This window comes from Syngnathoides biaculeatus, chromosome 18 (genome assembly GCF_019802595.1).
Source record: "Syngnathoides biaculeatus isolate LvHL_M chromosome 18, ASM1980259v1, whole genome shotgun sequence".
NCBI lineage: Eukaryota > Metazoa > Chordata > Actinopteri > Syngnathiformes > Syngnathidae > Syngnathoides > Syngnathoides biaculeatus.
Window position 1 is genome coordinate 8,281,938 of NC_084657.1, and position 19,480 is coordinate 8,301,417.

The window sequence follows — 19,480 nt, forward strand, 5'->3', positions numbered from 1 at the left end:
GTCACGGGCCGTGCTGACGCCTATCCCAGCTGTCAGGACGTGTAGTACACCCTGAAATGGTTGCCAGCCAATCGCACGGCACATGGAGGCAGACAACAGTCACACTCACAATCACACATAGGGATAATTTAGAGTGTCCAATTAATGTTGCATGTTTTTGGGATGTGGGAAGAAACTGGAGTCCCCGGAGAAAACCCACGCAGGCACGGTTAGAACATGATAACTCCACACAAGTGGGGCTGGGATTGAACCCGTACCCTCAGAACTGTGAGGTCAAAGCTTTCCAGCTGCTCCACCGTGCCGCCAAGCAACACTGTATTATTTTAAAGGTGAAGTGTCATCCCTATAAACATTATAAAATAGATAGTGAAATGAAAAATACATATAACATTATTCACTTCAATGTCTACAGAAAAAAATAAATATGAGCGAAGAACACGTCATCCATGCGCAAAGTTGCGGAACTCTCATTCGACATCCAACTGGTCGACATATTGGCTGCATTTTCTGTCCGTGACGTCGACCCGTAGATTCGCTATTGAAAACACGATGTGGCGCCTACTGTGGGAGACAAACACCCCCTTTTGACACGGAAGCTCTATTCGAAGAAGAACGTCAAATGTCAAAATGGCAATATTATCCTATTGTTTCGAGCCACATTTAGATTATATGCAGATCACTTCTAACTAACAACAGACTCTCCAACAATGTGACAGTATGTAGCGTACTCAGCTGCGAGCGATCACAACGCTGCGGCCCGCGTGCGACGAGCCGATCACGGCGTGGGCCGGGGTGGCACCAACGTGGCTCATTGCGACGCCAAACAGGGGTGGTTCATCGCGGCGCTGAGCCGGGTTGTTGTCGCTTGCGGCTGAGTGCGCCATAAACAATTGTTTATCGCAACCGCCATCGGCAGTGTTGTTGATCTCGGACGACAGCGGCAGCTATGAACTACCATGCTGGTGATGGCGCACTCAGCCGCGTGGGATAACAACACCATAAAGCGGTCTGGCTCGGCACCGTGATAAGCCACCTCGGTGCCGAAGATGAGCCACGCCAGCCGAACCCGTGACCAGCAGACGCGGCGCTCATGCATACTGCCGCAGCGGCAACAGACTCCCAGAGAGTATGTATGAGCCAGCCTGGCTGAAGCCGTGCTTGTCCACGAGCCTTTGCTGGCGAGACGTCATGGGAACCTTCGCGGGTGAGCCCAACGTGGAAGCCATCCGACGCGCACATCGACACATTTAGCACCCATCATACGTACGTGGATCTTTTGCTACATTATGAGAGATGGATTACGTGGTCCGATCCAAACTATTATTTTTTTTTTTTTTAGTAGCTGTATACGGACCTACCTGTCATTTGGAACCCACGAAGCTCTCGTCCTTTGGACCCGTGCAATCAATTTTTCACGACGAACCGGGTTATGAAGGGTAAATCCATCCTCTCGAGTGTTCAAGCAATGTCCAGCAATGCAACGAGCCGGCATTTTGGCTAACACGAAGGAACAACGAGCTACCTTCCCGGAGTTAAAACTAATGGAAACAATCAAGTCCACTTGAGGGTCGCCCCGCCCTGTACGTCACTTCCTGCTTCTTCTCGAAAAAAATCCCTCGAGAGGATTTTCATGGCGGAAGTTACAAAAAGCTGTATACGTCAAAATCATGTGTTGTGGTGAAAAAAAAAACTGCATGGGTCCATGTCAGCTGCCGTTTTTTTCCATTAATAACATACTAAAAATCATACATTTCATGACAGTGGCACTTTAAATAAACCACCCATTTTGATTTCACTTATTTAATCAAAGTAAAAGCTCTCATTGCATGTGTTTTATCTGCTTCTTTGTTTTGATGTGCAACACAAAAAAGTAAACGGTGTGAACCGAATTCCTTCTTGAGGGATTCAAATGTGTACAACAGAAAATACAAAATAGAAGTACACACTTGCTTGTGTGTTGCATGGTCCCCTTTTTGTTGAAGAAACTTTGGGATACATGCAGCTGTTTGAGGGATGCTAAAACGCGAATACCGTGAATTCAGGGTGGGCTACTTTCCATAATTTTGTTAAACAAACATGGCAAAGACACAGAAATAGGGTAGCGTGTTTATTAGAATTTGGAATTTAGTCATGTAAGATTAATTTACACATGTCAACATGAGTCATAAATGATCATATGTAAATGTGTGCACCTTTCGTGGGCAAGTTGACGATATTCAAAGTTTAACTACACAACATGTCGAGTTTTAACGGATCAATATGGAACATGGTAGCCTGTCACTCTAGTGACATTAAATGAAAGTAGAAAAAAACACTTCCTCTCAAATGTTTGATACAAATTAAAAGAGATTACAAAATAGTGTTTTCAGAGGATGAAACAAAGAACAAGAAACAAAGAAAATGCATTGGACCTGAATTGTTTTTCCTCTTTCACTCAGCTACAGTTGTCAAAAAAAAAAAAATAAAAAATAAAAATAACAGTGCATGGCTTATCTATTCAAATCAATTAATTCGACAATGTACGAACAATGAAAAGAATAAATGAAAACAGAGGAATGAAATGCAGAAACCCCGTGTTATTGATGGTGTGGTCATTTGTAGTGTTTCATGCTCCAGTGGTGAAGTCCTTTCAAAGATGGCTCTGGCTGTGTCCCACTTTGAATATTTCAGTGGCTGGCTGAAGCGTGGTAAAGTGGAACGGGGGACAGGAGAAGTTCAGCAAAAGGCAATCGGCATCGTGGAGGCGAATACAATGATGTTGATGCTTGTTGGATCCACGGCTGAGAATAGTGAACGAGGAGAAGGCTCATGCTGCTTGGGCCACCGGGAAAAGGAGAAGTACCTCCTCCCCTCCCCCAACGGATCACGGCCCCAAGCTGGTACATCACTTTAGGTAGGACACAAGACTGGAGCAAGAAACCAGTGGAGAGCTGATTTAGTCACCAAAGAATGAGATTACAGTAGTACAGTGGTGCCTTGGTTCTCAAACACAATCCGTTCCAGAAGGCTGGTCGAAAACCAAAATGTTCGAAAACCAAAGCACGTTTTCCCATTACGATGAATGGAAAATGAAATAATGCGTTCCAAGCCTAAAAAACTGTTTTTTATGCGATTTTTTGTGCTTTTCCTGATAATAAACTGCATAGTAGAAATACGTGTATAGTTAAAATACTTTTTTAAAACATATTTATTTGATTTTTCATATATAATTTTACAAAAACACAATAACAGTAAAACAAAAAAAAAAACAGTATGCACAGGCATAATAGTCTAAAAAAAAAAAAAAGAAAGCACACAAATCACAAATAATTCCATTTTTTTTCAATAACTCTTCTAAGGATCTCCATATGTCCTCAAATTTCTGAGCTCTTCCTCTCGTAATATACGTGAGTCTTTCCAGTGCAACACAGGATGCCATTTCCAACATCCATACTTTTATTGAAGGAACGTCCACATTTGTCCAAAATATTGCAATTGTTCTCCTGGCTTGCAGGAGACCAAAATCTATAAGCGTGGCTTTCTTTTTATGAACAGCAAAATTCTTGGGATGTATACCTAAGATACACAGTGTTGCGCAATGAGGAACCGGAATTCCAACTATTATAGAAATTGTCTGAACAATAGATTTCCAATAATCTTTGACTTTCAAACAATCCCATAAACAATGATATAAAGTACCATTGTCATTAGAGCACTTACTACACGTGTCTGGAACGTCAGGGGTCCACTGATGAAGTTTAACAGGAGTCACATAAGTCCTCATCAGCCATTTATACTGTAATAGCCTCATTCGAGTATTTATTGCTTGTTTTTGTGCTTTAAGGCATGCATGTTCCCAATCAATTACTTCAATATTTTCTTTAATATCTAGTTTCCATGCCTCCAATCTATTTTTACTTGATTCTGTATCATGTGACCCAAGAGATTTATAGAGCATAGATATCTGCTTACATCCATGCAAACCTGACTGGACAATATCTTCTAAACTGGACAAAGGGGGTTCATACATTATGTTTTTGATTTGTGCTGACATAAAGTGTTTTAACTGCAGATATTTAAAAAAATGCTTATTGGGAATAGGACATTTTTGACATATTTGAATGAATGCAAGCATTTCACCATTTACATAAAGTTCACCTATTGATTTTATACCATTATTTGCCCATAATTTAAAACCCCCATCTGCTCCTCTAGCTTTAAAAGTCGCATTACCCCATATGGGAGAAAAGCGTGAAAGTAAAGGAGTGTCGCCCATATGTTTGTGTGATTTAAACCAGATATCTATAGTGTTTTTCAAAAATGTATTCTTGGTCTGTCGTTTTAATACTCTATTCTCAGCAGAATATAAATAATACTTTAATAGAAGGTGTGGTGTAGTTGCTTGCTCTATTTTTACCCAAGAGGGTGATGGTGATGTTGAAAAATAATACATAGCTGAGCGTAGTTGAGCAGACCAGTAAAACCATTTAAAGTTTGGAAATTGCAACGCTCCAGTTTCATAAGGCATACAAAGCAACCGTTGTGTTAATCTGGCTTTCTTATTATTGTAGTGAAAAATATATGGTGAAAAAGATGTCAGGTAATGGAAGAGTTATGGTTTGAAAAAAATGTAAAAATTTCGGCAAAACGCCCATTTTAATGATGTTTATAGGTCCCAACATTGAAATTGGCATAATCATCCACCTGTTTAGTAACTGTTGCACCGCCAAGATTAAAGGGTCATAATTAACCTGAACGATATTGTTAACGTCAGGGGAAATTTTGACCCCCAAATAAGTAAATCCATCTCTCGCGTTCAAAAAAAGGAGTGTTAACCACAGGATGAACTCTCTCTTCAGTCTTAAAAATAAAATGGATGACTTTGTATCATTAATCACATAACCTGAGAAACTGTGAAACTTTTTAATTTGCTCCAATACATTTGGAAGGCTCGTGGATAACTTAGTCAAAAAGAGAATGACGTCATCAGCATAAAGAGAGATTCTGTGATCTTGATCACCAATTTGGATGCCCGTCAAGCCTCTATCCATACGAATCGACATGGCCAGGGGTTCTCAGGCTAAAATGAACAACATTGGGGAAAGAGGAGAGCCCTGGTGTGTGGATCTTTCCAAAACAATTGGTTTAGAAGAAATACTGTTAGTGATAATACTAGCAGTAGGTTTCGTATATAAAACCATTTAAGAAAATTATTGCCAAATCCAAACCGCGGTAGAACATGGGATAAAAATTACCATTCAATTCTGTCAAAGGCGTGACGTGCATCCAACAACGGCATTGCTGTTTCTTTACACTCTGCCTTTTCATGTAATATATTCAAAACTCTTCGAAAATTATGAAATCCTTGACGTTTTTTTAACAAAACCGTTTTGATCATTACGTATTAAACTAGGTATATACTGATCCAATCGTATTCCCAGGGCTTTGCAAAGTATTTTTGTATCGCATTCCATCAAGCTTATTGGTCTATACGAGGAACATTCTGAGGAAGGCTTATTAGGTTTGAGGATCAGGGTAATCAATGCAGGTCTCGATGTAGGAGGAAGAGTCTCCTTATTATATGATTCTATATAAATGTCCATCAATGGAATCAATAATTGTTTTTGAAATGCTTTATAAAATTCTATAGTCAGTCCATCGGGCCCAGGAGCACGATCAGTGTTAATACTTTGAATGGCAGCAGAAATTTCTTCTTCTGTGAGATGGTTATCTAAGTTTTGCTTTGCCTCCTCTGATAGCACTGGAAATACAAGTGAATCATCCCCCTCAAACGAAGACTGTTGTATCTCGGATTTATACAATTGCTCACAGACATCCCTGAAAGTACTCTGAATTTCTTGAGGGTCAACAGTCAAATCTCCATTGGATGTCCTTCTGCTATTAATTGCCCGTTCTGTTTGTAATTTCCTAATCCCCCAAGCCAAAAGTTTACCCGCTTTTTCACCTTGATCGTAATAACGCTGCTTAAGCCATAATGAACTTTTTGCCGCTTTATCTGTAGATAATTTCTTATATTTACTTCTTAAAAATAGCAATTATTTATGTTTAAGTGGATCATCTACCTGATCTAAATCATTTTTTAACTCCTCCTCATTTGCTTCTCTAAATCACACATCTCTGCTTTTTGTTGTTTAGATTTAGAACTTGTATCGCTAATAATTTCTCCTCGAATGTAAGCTTTGAATGCTTCCCATCTTGTACAAGCTCCCGTTTGATCTGTATTAATTTAAAAAAAATTAATCAATTTTACTTTTTATGAAGGAACCAAAGTTCTCATTCTGCAGCCATATAGATTTAAATCGCCAATTGCAGGGGCAGTGACAAAGTTTGTCTATTTGAATATTCATAGATATTGGTGCATGGTCGCTAATCATTATACTATCATACCAGCAGTTTTTAACCTTTGACAGAAGCGCAATCGAGATTTCTGGGAGCCTGAATGACATGAAAATTCCATTTTAGAAGGATTAAAATATCTCCAAATTTCAACAAAATTTAAATAAACACTATATTGTTTTAAAATTTTCATTGTTTTTGCTTTACTTGGATCTAAACCTGTATTACGATCCAATACAGGATTTAATGTGCAATTAAAGTCACCACCAATTAGAACTGACCCATGTAAAGCAGAACTTGTGAGAAAAAGGTCTTCAAAAAATTTAGGATTGTCCTCATTTGGACCATATACACATACCAAATTTAATACGAGAGAGAAAATAGTACCCTGGATTATCACATATCGCCCTGTTAGATCCTGAATTGTATTAGTGATTTGTAATGGTATAGTTTTGTGAACAAGAATGAAAACACCCCGTGCATAATTATTGTATAATGCATATAGTACATTTCCAGGCCACCTATGTCTAACCTTTTTGATTTCAAATGACTCTCCCGAAGGAGTGCTATTTTAGCATTCAATAATTTAATTCTATTAATAACCTGTTTCAATTCATTAAGATTTTTAAGACCCCTGACATTCCAACTTGTAATCTTTAAATCAACAATTTTATGACTTGTACTTTTCATAAGTATACAAAATACAATATTATCAAAACAATGACTTGGATTAACACAATGTCTGTGCAACTTAAACTAAACACAACATGAACCTTAATAAACAAAAATCTATAATGCATCCCCATCCCTTACTCTAAATAAAACAGACACGGGGACTAACACCAATCCACCTTAAGGAGGAGTGGTAAAACTATTCAAGCAAATGAAAAACGGCAAGAAACATAAATGGTGGCATCCGCCCAACCCGCCCCAAAAATAAATTAATACAATAGCAAATCCAGCATACCCGAAACTTACTACTCTTTTTTCCCCCCTTCAAAAGAATTCTTCTTCTTCTTTTCCTTTCAGCTTAGGGGTCGCCACAGCGTGTCATCGTTTTCCATCTTAGCCTATCTTCTGCATCTTCCTCTCTAACCCCAACTGCCCTCATGTCTTCCCTCACCACATCCATAAACCTTCTCTTTGGTCTTCCTCTCGCCCTTTTGCCTGGGAGCTCCATCCTCAGCACCCTCTCACCAATATAGTCACTCTCTCACCTCTAAACATGTCCAAACCATCGAAGTCTGCTATCTCGAACCTTGTCAGCAAAACATCCAACTTTGGCTGTCCCTCTAATGAGCTCATTTCTAATCCTATCCAACCTGCTCACTCCAAACGAGAACCTCAACATCTTCATTTCTGCCACCTCCAGTTCTGCTTCCTGTTGTTTCTTCAGTGCCACCGTCTCTAATCCGTACATCATGGCCGGCCTCACCACTGTTTTGTAAACTTTGCCCTTCATCCGAGCAGAGACTCTTCTGTCACATAACACACCAGACACCTTTCGCCAGCTGTTCCAACCTGCTTGGACCCGTTTCTTCACTTCCTGACCACACTCTCCATTGCTCTGTATTGTTGACCCTAAATATTTGAAGTCCTCCACCGTCGCTATCTCTTCCCCCTCCACCTTTCTCATTCACACACATATATTGTGTTTTACATCGGCTAATCTTCGTTCCTCTCCTTTCCACTGCATGTCTCCATCTTTCTAATTGTTCCTCTGCATGCTCCCTGCTTTCACTGCATATCACAATATCATCTGCGAACATCATGGTCCAAGGGGATTCCAGTCTAAACTCATCTGTCAGCCTATCCATTACCACTGCAAACAGGAAGGGGCTCAGAGCTGATCCCTGATGCAGTCCCACCTCCACCTTAAATTCTTCTGTCACACCTAAGGCACACCTCCCCATTGTTCTGCTGCCATCATACATGTCCTGTACTATTTTAACATACTTCTCTGCCACACCAGACTTACGCATGCAGTACCACAGTTCCTCTCTTGGTACTCTGTCATAGGCTTTCTCTAGATCCACAAAGACACAATGTAGCTCCTTCTTATTTTCTCTGTACTTTTCCACTAGCATCCTCAAGGCAAATAATGCATCAGTGGTACTCTTTCTAGGCATGAAACCATACTGTTGCTCGCAGATACTTACTTCTATCTTGAGTCTAGCCTCCACTACTCTTTCCCATAACTTCATTGTTTGGCTCATCAACTTTATTCCCACAGCTCTGAACATCCCCTTTGTTCTTAAAAATGGGAACGAGAACACTTTTCCTCCATTCTTCAGGCATCTTTTCACCCGCTAGTATTCTGTTGAATAAGTTGGTCAAAAACTCCACAGCCATCTCTCCAAACTGCTTCCATACCTCTACCGGTATGTCATCAGGACCAACTGCCTTTCCATTTTTCATCCTTTGTAGTGCCTTTCTGACTTCCCCCTTAGTAATCATTTCCACTTCCTGGTCCTTCACACTTGCCTCTTCAACTCTTCCTTCTCTCTCATTTTCTTCATTCATCAACTTCTCAAAGTATTCTTTCCATCTATTTAGCACACTACCGGCACCAGTCAACACATTTCCAACTCTATCTTTAATCACCCTTACCTGCTGCACATCCTTCCCATCTCTATCCCTCTGTCTGGCCAACCTGTAGAGATCCTTTTCTCCTTCATTCGTGTCCAACCTGATGTAGATGTCTTCATATGCATCTTGTTTAGCCTTTGCCACCTCTACCTTTGCCCTACGTCGCATCTCGATGTACTCCTTTCGCCTCTACTCAGTCCTCTCAGTGTCCCACTTCTTCTTCGCTTATCTCTTTCCTTGTATGATTCCCTGTATTTTGGGCTTCCACCACCAAGTCTCCTTCTCCCCTTTCCTACAAAAAGACACACCAAGTACTCTCCTGCCTGTCTCTCTGATTACCTTGTCCAGTCTTCCGGGAGCTTCTGCTGTCCATCGAGAGCCTGTCTCACCTCTTTCCGAAAGGCCGCACAACATTCTTCCTTTCTCAGCTTCCACCACATGGTTCTCTGCTCTACCTTTGTCTTCTTAATCTTCCTACACACCACCATCCTATGCTGTCGAGCTACACTCTCCCCTACCACTACTTTACAGTCAGTAACCTCCTTCAGATTACATCGTCTGCACAAAATATAATCCACCTGCGTGCTTCTACCTCCGCTCTTGTAGGTCACTATATGTTCCTCCCTCTTCTGGAAATAAGTGTTCACTACACCCATCTCCATCCTTTTTGCAAAGTCCACCACCATCTGTCCCTCAAAGTTCCTTTCCTGGATGCCGTACTTACCCATCACTTCTTCATCGCCCCTGTTTCCTTTACCAATATGTCCATTACAATCTGCACCAATCACAACTCTCTCCCTGTCTGGGATGCTCAGAACTACTTCATCTAGTTCCTTCCAGAATATCTCTTTCAACTCTAGGTCACATCCTAGCTGTGGGGCATAGCCGCTAACCACATTATACATAACACCCTCAATTTCAAATTTTAGTCTCATCCCTCGATCTGATACTCTTTTCACCTCCAAGACATTCTTAGCCAGCTCTTCCTTTAAAGTAACCCTTACTCCATTTCTCTTCCAATCTACTCCGTGGTCGAATAATTTAAACCCTGCTCCTAAACTTCTAGCCTTACTACCTTTCCACCTGCTCTCTTGGATGCACAGATAACATATCAACCTTTCTCCTAATCATCATGTCAACCAACTCCTGAGCTTTTCCTGTCATAGTCCCAACATTCAAAGTCTCTTCGACCCACAGTAGCTGAATTTCCACCGACGCCCTGCAGGTTAGCAGTGCCGGGGGCGGGCGTTGTTAACCCGGGCCACAACCGATCCGGTACGGGATTCTTTAGATGAACACTCATATTTGTTTGGCACACTTTTTACGCCGGATGCCCTTCCTGACGCAACCCTCTGCATTTATCCGGGCTTGGGACCGGCCTACAGATTGCACTGGTTTGTGCCCCCATAGGGCTGCATTCTCCTCCCGAAGAATAAATAAATGAATAAAATCAAAAGAAAAAGTAATAGGTAAAACTAACTAAAAATGACCAATGTTGACCAGGCACACACTGAGCAGTAACTATATAAGCTAAACCAAAAACCAGTAGAGGGGCACAACTTATAAAGGTCTGACATAAGAGTGTATCATGAATCTCACCATAACGTTCAAGTGATTGTCTGATAAAAGTTCTCAGCTTCTCTAGGCGAGGCAAACAGCTGTATTCTTCCTTCATGTAGGATTCTCAACTTGCAGGGGTAAATCTGGAATCCACGGAAAAGCCCTTTCTCCACAAACTTCTTTCTCACCACGTTGAACTCGTTGCGTTGGCGCATGGTTTCGACCGACAAATCTGGTGCAAATGTGAGCTTCTTTTCTTCATGGGTAATGTTGAGCTGCCTAGCGGTGCGTAGAACAAATTCTCTGTCTTGAAACTTCAGAAATCGAATGATCACAGCTCTACTTTGCCCTGGTTTTGGCCGGGCCAGTGTACTCGCTCAAGAATGAATCTCCTGTCACTGCCTAGTTTCAACCATGTTGGTAACTCGTGTGCCACAAACTCCAATAAGGACTGATTCATTTCAGCATTTTCACGTAGGCCAAACAGATGAAGATTTTTGCAGCGCTCCAGATTCTCTAAATCATCCGCCTTGATTTCCAAAAGAGCAATGCGTTTGGCAGCAGTAGCTAGTTCCGCTTTACCCACCTCCAAATCATCTTCCAGACATGATATACGCTCCTCGCCTTCAGTTATACGCTTTGTGTTGGAGGCTGGGTTCTTCCTGACCTCAACCATGCTTTGCTCCAAAACGCTGATAGAGTTGTTCATGTCTTTCAAATGGCAGTTTATGGTGTCGAACCTGGAAGCAAAATCCGAGCGGAGCCACCATGTCTGCCAGGCTTTCGCAGGCCTCCTCGTGGTCTTCTTCGTGCTGCTGGTTAGATTTTGGCTTTTGCGTGCCACGGGTGCGGCTATAGCTTTTACCGCTGGTTGTTGATGTGGTCTCAGACATTTTTCAAAGTCACTCTTACACTTGCATTCGGGTAGTTAAATGTAATGCAATCCAAAACAAAAGTTTCTTCGGTGGGAGTGACTCGTCCCTTTCTCACAAAGAAGTAATCTAATGTTCGTTTCTGCCATCTTTTAAGCACTTTTCTGAAGTGGCTCCTAAGATTGTTAAAATTTTGCAGTGCTCTGCAACATTCAGCTTTATTCAGGTAATGAAGTTGTAAAAAATTATGGATGTCGTTCCATTTAGCGCAGATAGTTTAATATCGGCACTTGAGACATCCTTCCTGCCTTCAGCCTCATCAGACGACATCTCCTCCCTTCCTCACCAACACTATCCCCAGCTAACTGCTGCTCGTTCACGAAAATAAGAACTTTTCGACTTCCTCTGACATTTGTGGCCTCTGCTTGGTCAACACGGTTGCTCCTTGAGCAACATCACTTGCTTTGAGGGCATCCTTGTTTTCAGGATGGTGCTGATCGTTGATTTCACCATGCCATACTTCTTCGATAACTCAGAAACACGCACACCAGATTCCCGCTCGGCTATCAAATGCTTCTTGAAGTCGGCAGTTTTACGCACCACTTTCCTTTTTTCAGCACCAACAGTTCCACTTGCCTTCTTTGGAGCCATGATCAGGAGTTAATGTTGCTCAATTTGAAGAAAAAAAGTTACTACAGTATTGGGAAACGTCCGCGAGCAAAGGAGTGTGTGACTCAACTGGTTGCACCGCTAATGCGCGGGGTCGCGCACGTTACGTCTTTTCCGTTTTTTTCGGGGGTGTGTTCGAATTCACAATAACAAATCATCATGGGTCAGCTGGTCGGGGCGTTCGAATACCAATTTTCGGTCAAAAACCAACGCAAAGCTCACATATCCTAATCCATAGGGTTTGAATGTGGCGTTGGTCAAAAATTTGCTGCTACAACAGCTTCAACTCATGTGGCAAGGCTGTTCACGATATTTCGAAGTGCGTTTATGGCAAGTTTGAACCTTCCTTTCAAAAGTGCATTTGGGAGGTCAGACACTGATGTCGGATGAGAAGGTCTCTGCTCTAACTCATGCCAAAGATATTATGTCAAGTTGAGGTCAGGCCTTGGTGTAGACCAGTCAAATTCATCTACACCAGACTCTGTCATCCATGTAATTATGGACTTTGCTTTGTGCGCTGGTGAACGGTCATGTTGGAAGAGGAAGGGGCTAGTTCTAAAGTGGGCCGACAAAGTTGGGAGCATGGATTTGTTTAGAATCTCTTGGTATGCATTCAGAGTTCCTTTCACTAATACTAAGGGACCAAGGCCAGGTCTTGAAAAAAAATTACTCCACACCATAATCCGCCCTCCATTAAACTTTGTACGTCCTGAAAGTATCATCCGACAAATAGCTGTCTGTTGTCGTACAAGAGTGGCTCCAACTACAGCAGAAATTCTCTGTCTGATGCACATCCTGATCTAGTCGGACAAGTCCTGTTCAGAATCAGCTTTAATGGCCAAGGAATTTTTCTCCAGCAGTCGCTGTGGTCCTGGTACGACATTCAGAACAAAGGAAGAAGGAACAAGGAACAACAAACTGTCAACCAACAAACCCAGACTCCTCCATCAGCTTGGAAGATGGAGAAGTGGGATTTGTCACTCCAGAGTTGGGTTTCCACCGCACAAGAGTCCAGTGGGCCGTGCATTACAGTTACGCAACTGCATCTGACACTTTGCGTTGCACTTGGTGATGTACAGTGAAGAAAATAAGTATTTGAACACCCTGCTATATTGCAAGTTCTCCCACTTAAAAATCATGGAGGGGTCTGAAATTTTCATCATAGGTACATGTCCACTGTGAGAGAGATAATCTAAAAAGAAAAATCCAGAAATCACAATGTATGTTTTTTTTAAATGATTTTTTTTTTTTGTGATACAGCTGCAAATAAGTATTGGGGTGATTCTTCACCTCTCTAAGGATCATTGAGACCCCATGAGGTGATATCTTGCATGGGGCTCCATGGGGTGCATCTGATTTAGATAACACATAGAGTGGAGGTGGACTTTTAATGGCGGACTCACAGGTCTTTGAGGGTCAGAATTCTAGGAGTTCAAATACTTATTTGCAGCTGTATCACACAAATAAATCGTTTTAAAAAAAATCATATATTGTGATTTCTGGATTTTTCTTTTTAGAACTTCAAGTTGACTCTGGAAGAGAAAACAGACCTGTGCCAATTGGGCACTTGCGGGCTGCCCCCACCCCTTATTGTTTGTGTGCCGTTACAAAAATCATACATTGTGATTCCAGGATTTTTCTTTTTAGATTATCTCTCTCACAATGTACATATATCTATAATGAAAAGTTCAGACCCCTCCGTGATTTCTAAGTGGGAGAACTTGCAGTATCGCAGGGTGTTCAAATACTTATTTTCTTCACTGTATGGCTTGGATGCAGCGGCTCGTCAATGAAAACTCATTCTATGACACTGTTGAGCTAATCTGAAGGCCACATGAAGTCTGGATATCTGGCACGATTGACTCGGCGGAATGTTGGAGTACTTTTCACACTACGTATCGGCATCCGCTGACCCAGCTCCGTCAGGTTATGAGGCCGACCACTTCATGGCTGCGTTGGGGCTGTTCCCCAACGCTTTCATATTCTTATAACAGTTTACATTGGAGCAAGGAAATTTCACAACTAGAATTATTGCACAGGTGCCATCTTATGACAGTTACACCCTGGAATTCACTGAACCCCTGAGAGAGATCCATTCTTTCCCAAATGTTTGTAAAAATGATCTGCATGCCTAGGTACTTGATTTTATAAACCTGTGCCCAGGTAAGTGATTGGAAAATCTGATTCCGAATATTCGGATGACTGAGCAAATACTTTTGGCAATTTATTGTTTTTTTATGTATTTTAAAGCTGTACGAACCTCCCCAACCTCGTATGAATGTCACGAATTTTGCATGTTGCTTTAGGAACAGTACTGTATTTGTGGAACCTCACAAAAGCAAAACCGGAAAACAGGTTAGCAGACTCCCTGTGTACAGTATGCTGCGGTAACTAGCAATACTACAAGTTGATGATGTGATACTTTGAACCCGAACTTGCTATAATTTTACTCAAAGAATCATGTCGTCAAGCTGTCGTTATGCGAGAGTCCAAGTGAATTTGTGATGTTAATTTTGCCCAAAATAGTGACCCACCGGCATTGGTAAAGATGGATTCTGTTAAATTCAATTTTCACCTACGTAATATAACTCAGAATAGCATATACTGACTAGTGTTGACAGATATTTTTGACTCAAAAGTCTTGGTTTAGTTGAACAAATCTGCAAACAGTAAAAGGACCACACTAAGTCCACATACACAGTCAGGACTTATATGAACAAAATGTCACAAGGAAACAACGCTTATTTTAACCACTATTAATGTGATACGATAATCCATTTTCGATGCCGCTTATCCATTTTAGGATTGCAGGTTATGCTGGAGCCTCTCCTAGCTGACTTTGGTCCATCGGTGCATGATCTCTCTGACTAAATTGCCTGTTCAGGCGCTCTTAACGATTTTGCCCAGCGTTTGCAGCACCCTACGTAACACTGAGTTCAAAACTTGTGGCAGTACACTTGAAAAACTGGTCTGGGAGAACCCAGTGATACGGCATGACTCCTCCTTGTGACCATCGATCATTCAGAGGCTCCAAAATAACATTAAAGTCTGCATACTGTAGTTTGGTTATGTTATTACAGTATTGTTTAATTTTGCTTACTTATGACATGAGCATTAACCTATTTCTAAATGCATAGTATTTCATACAGCTCTTGGTTTGCAGTTCTTTTCTGGACTGTCCAGAGATAAACGGTTGTGGTCAGTAAAGGCACAGCAGGAAAACAACCTTAGATCACTTTAGCATGGTTTTATCAAGTTGGCCATCTTTACCTTTTAATATGTAGTCAGTTAGCAGTGCAGGGACTTTCTCACTGTCCTCTTTCATGGCAAAAAGAACTACGTGGAGAAAAAAAAAGTTTGTAAGCATTCGGAATAAGTACAAATATTGCGATTTAGAATGTAGACAGGTTCTGTCACATTATCGCTTGACTTCAAACGTACTTTTTGTGAGCAACTGGAGGTCATCAACAGATGGAGGGCTGCCTTTCTTCTCATAAGGGATAACTGTATTCAAATACTAGAAACAGTTTGAAAATGAAGTAGAATTGAAACAACTGTATGGTGAAGGCAGTCACAAGAAGATTAGGGACAAATATGCAGATGAAAAAAACATTTACCACCTCTGATCTACAGTAGTGATTTGGTGAAAGGGGTGTGTTTAAAAAAAATTGCAGTCTCCCGTTGACTTTACAAACTCAAAACTACTTTGTACAAACATTTTTTTGCTTCCGCGATTTACCAATCCTTTGAATCATCCAGCCACCCATCCATTTTCTGTGCCGCTTACCCTCACAAGGCTCGCGGTGAGTCGTTGACCCAACCCAGCTGCCAACGGGCAGGATGCGGGGTACATCCTGAACTGGTTGCCAGCCAATCGCTAGCGCACATGGAGACAGACAACAGTCGCGCTCACAATCACACCGAGGGACAATTTAGAGTGTCCAATTAATGTTGCATGTTTTTGGGGATGTGGGAGGAAACCGGAGTGCCGGGAGAAAACCCACGCAGGCACGGGGGTAACATGCAAACTCCAGATAGGTGGTCCCAGGATTGAACCCGGGACCTCAGAACTGTGAGGCCAACGCTTTACCAGCTGACCTACCGTGCTGCCAATGCAAATAATTTTGTATAAATAAATACATACATACATAAATAAATAAATATAAACTCTCATCAGTCCACAATACGTACGTCCATTTCTGTTTAGGCCAGTTGATGTCTTCTTTGCCAAACTGTAGCCTCTTCTGCACATGCCTGCTTTTTTTTTTTTTTTTTTTTTTTAAATAACAGAGGGTCTTTATGGGGGATTTTGTAAATAGATTAGCTTCACACAGGCGCCTTCTCACTGTCACACTACTCACAGGTAACACCAAACTTTTTTTGGCTTTGTATTTTTTCCGCGATCCATTTTGATGGTTGTCTTCCATTTTCCGCCACGTGTTTCTGGATTTGCTCTCCATTATAAGGCATGAGAGATCATTTTAGCTGAGCAGCCAGGAACTTTTTGCACCCCTTTATCAAGATTCCCCTCTCCAATGAAATTTTTAATCAGAGTAGATGTGTTGAACGACCCATTTTTATCATAACTTTCAATCAGAAATGCATGTTCAACAGGTGCTACCTTCATCCTTAATTGGGGCGCACCTGATTCACACCAGTTTTAAATGACCTCACTGACTGAATGCCACACTGCTTTTTTTTTTTTTTTTTTTTAACACACCCCTTTGAACAAATTGCCCAATTGCACAGCCTCAAAAGTGTGTATATCATAAATGCTGGGTCTTGTTGGTTTTCTGAGACTCTACTGTGCCTACTGGTAACTTGTTTAACATGTGTCAATAAAAAAATATACTGAAAACATGGATAAATCGGGTTAGTCACATTGGATTGCTATTATTTTAAACACTACTGTATGGCTAAAAGAGTTAATTTGACAAAACAACAGAAGAGTAACTTTCAAATGTATTTTCTTTTTAATGTTCTTGTCTTAAATTGTCAAATACTCCACATTAACTGGCAGGAAATGGCAACCTTTTGTATTGATTGTCATTGGAAGAACTTTGTTTGTGGGGAATGACATCAGACAGTGAGCACTGAGAATTGACCACAGTTTTTACTTGTTTACGAAGGAAAGTACACTGGGGACATTAACAGATAACAAGTGTTATTAAAACGAGAATTAAGACCAATCTTTTTGGTAACGCTTTCAGATGGGATATCATTCAGCCAATACAGTAGTTTGACATGCATCTGGGTATGCGAAGTTTAGTTTCGTTATATCAAGGCTGTGATTTTCAAAGACATTTAATAATTGAGCAATAAAGGACACACTACCTGTTTCTCATTCCCTGTGCTTCCAAATGTCTGTCTGATGCCCGTCTGCAGGATGTTGGAAAGTCCCTCCATACTGAAACGCTTTAGTTCAAAACCAAGGCATACAAATTACAGATTGCAATATCACTGAAATCTCTAGAAAATATTGTCATGATTTATTTTCATGAAGAATCTGGGGGATAATCAACTATACAATCAGATGCATGTGAAATCACCTTCAGGTATAGAGCATTTTTGTTTTGTGCAATACTAAGGCATCAGTATTTTAAATAATTCAGTCATGGTTGTCATATACAACGCCCAGTCAATGTAGTCATGTTTTGCTTTGCACTGCAGGAAAATCCATTAAGTTGTTTTCCTCTTAGTGTACAAGCATACACTGGACTGACTCGTTCATGTCTCTAGAAATGTCTCTGACAATTTAGGATCATTCCAGGAAGTTCCTATAGGAAGCTAATGGACTTGAGATCCAATATCAGTCAGGAGAGTCAAGAGAATTCAGAGGCACTCTGGTTTGACCTTTCAAGCTCACATCACCACACTCGCAGCTGAAGGAAATGCCATATATTATATTATCGCAAAATTTAGACTAATGACAGTAATAAGTGGGCAACGGTTTTAAAAATACTGAAGTTGTGGCATACATATGCATGTAACACATTCAAGCTGACTCATCCATATTACCTTGACAGGCATACTTCCTGTCTTCTCTGCACGACCGGTGGTGCCAGTGTTTCCTGCGGTTACCGACACCACGCCCATTCCTCCCTGCAGGCTCAAAGCCTTTTCCCGGCGTCGGCGTTTACTACTGTCTCGCTGCTCCTTCTGCCTGTTCTGCACTTCTATCAGAGCAGTGATGAACGTGTTCTTCACTTCTTTTTCAAATTCCAGCTCTTCACGCCGTGCCAGCTGACTGACCAGTTCTTCTGAGTACTCTCGGATTGCAGCCTCCACGTGGTGCAGCAGTTCAACCAGTGCGGAACTGGGCATCAGACTCAGGCCTATATAGTTGAACAGGTGATGTGAGAGGAAAGCAGGATTTTTTTGTTCTACATACAATTTCTCAACAGAAAGAGTCTAGGGCAGGTTCTCAAGGAATGGTATGTTGTCTCCGCTAGTGGACAGGTGTCAAACTCAAGGCCCAGGGGCCAGATTTGGCCTGCCACATGACTTTATGTGGCACGGGAACGCAAATCATGTGTTAACTTCCAAGATTTTTGTTAAAATATGTACCCAAATTTCAAATTGTCACATCATAAATAATGATGAGATACTCCAAGCATTTTTGTGTGACCAAACATTAAAAATAGTTGAAAAACCCATTTCTGAATCCAAAACTAGTCCATAAATTTCACATGTGAATACAGTGAAGAAAATGAGTATTAGAACACCCTACTATATTGCAAGTTCTCCCACTTAGAAATCATGGAAGCATCTGAAATTTTCATCATAGGTGCATGTCCACTGTGAGTGTTTATGATTTTTTTAACGATTTATTTGTGTGATACAGCTGCAAATAAGTATTTCAACACCTGTCTATCAGCTAGAATTCTGACTCTCAAAGAACCGAAGAAAGAAGTGACTTTTACCAGGATGTTTTGTTTTTTTTTTTAACCGGCCCTGTTAGCGCTGCACTAGTGTTAGCGCTGTGCAGCATGTTGCTGCTGTGTTACTGCCGTGTCTCGGTGATTTTTTACCAGTACATTTTTTTTTCAGTGAGCACTGTGCTAGCGTGTTGCTGCTGTGTTACTGCCGCGTCGCAGTGATTTACGTATGTTTTTTTTTTAATAATAATCATCTAAAAGGAAAAATCCAGAAATCACAATGTATGATTTATTTAACGATTAATTTGTGTGATACAGCTCCAAATTCCCCTGCTTAAACCAGCACATGTCAAGGCCCGTCTTAAGACCATTTGGATGGTACAGAGGAGTCATGGGAGAAGGATTTGTGGTCAGATGAGACCAAAATTGATTTTTTTGGTCATAATTCCACTAACCGTGTTTGGAAGAAGATGAATGATGAGTTCCATCCCAAGAACACCATCCCTACTGTGAAGCATGGGGGTGGCAGCATCATGCTTTGGGGGTGTTTTTCTGCATATGGAACAGGACGACTGC

General features: G+C 41.2%; 1 protein-coding gene across 2 annotated transcripts in view; it reads right to left on the reverse strand.

The window, feature by feature from the left end:
- Positions 1-2,101: 2,101 nt before the first annotated feature.
- Positions 2,102-19,480, reverse strand: part of fez1 (fasciculation and elongation protein zeta 1 (zygin I)) — a 44,325-nt gene continuing 26,946 nt past the window's right edge. For both annotated transcript variants that reach the window (XM_061803345.1, XM_061803346.1), the window contains exons 6-10: positions 18,045-18,361; positions 17,361-17,441; positions 15,468-15,543; positions 15,297-15,362; positions 2,102-2,906 (exon numbers count right to left, since the gene is read on the reverse strand). In XM_061803345.1, the coding sequence (XP_061659329.1) occupies positions 2,890-2,906; positions 15,297-15,362; positions 15,468-15,543; positions 17,361-17,441; positions 18,045-18,361 (557 nt within the window). In that variant the 3' untranslated portion in view covers positions 2,102-2,889. The remainder of the gene's footprint in view (positions 2,907-15,296; positions 15,363-15,467; positions 15,544-17,360; positions 17,442-18,044; positions 18,362-19,480) is intronic.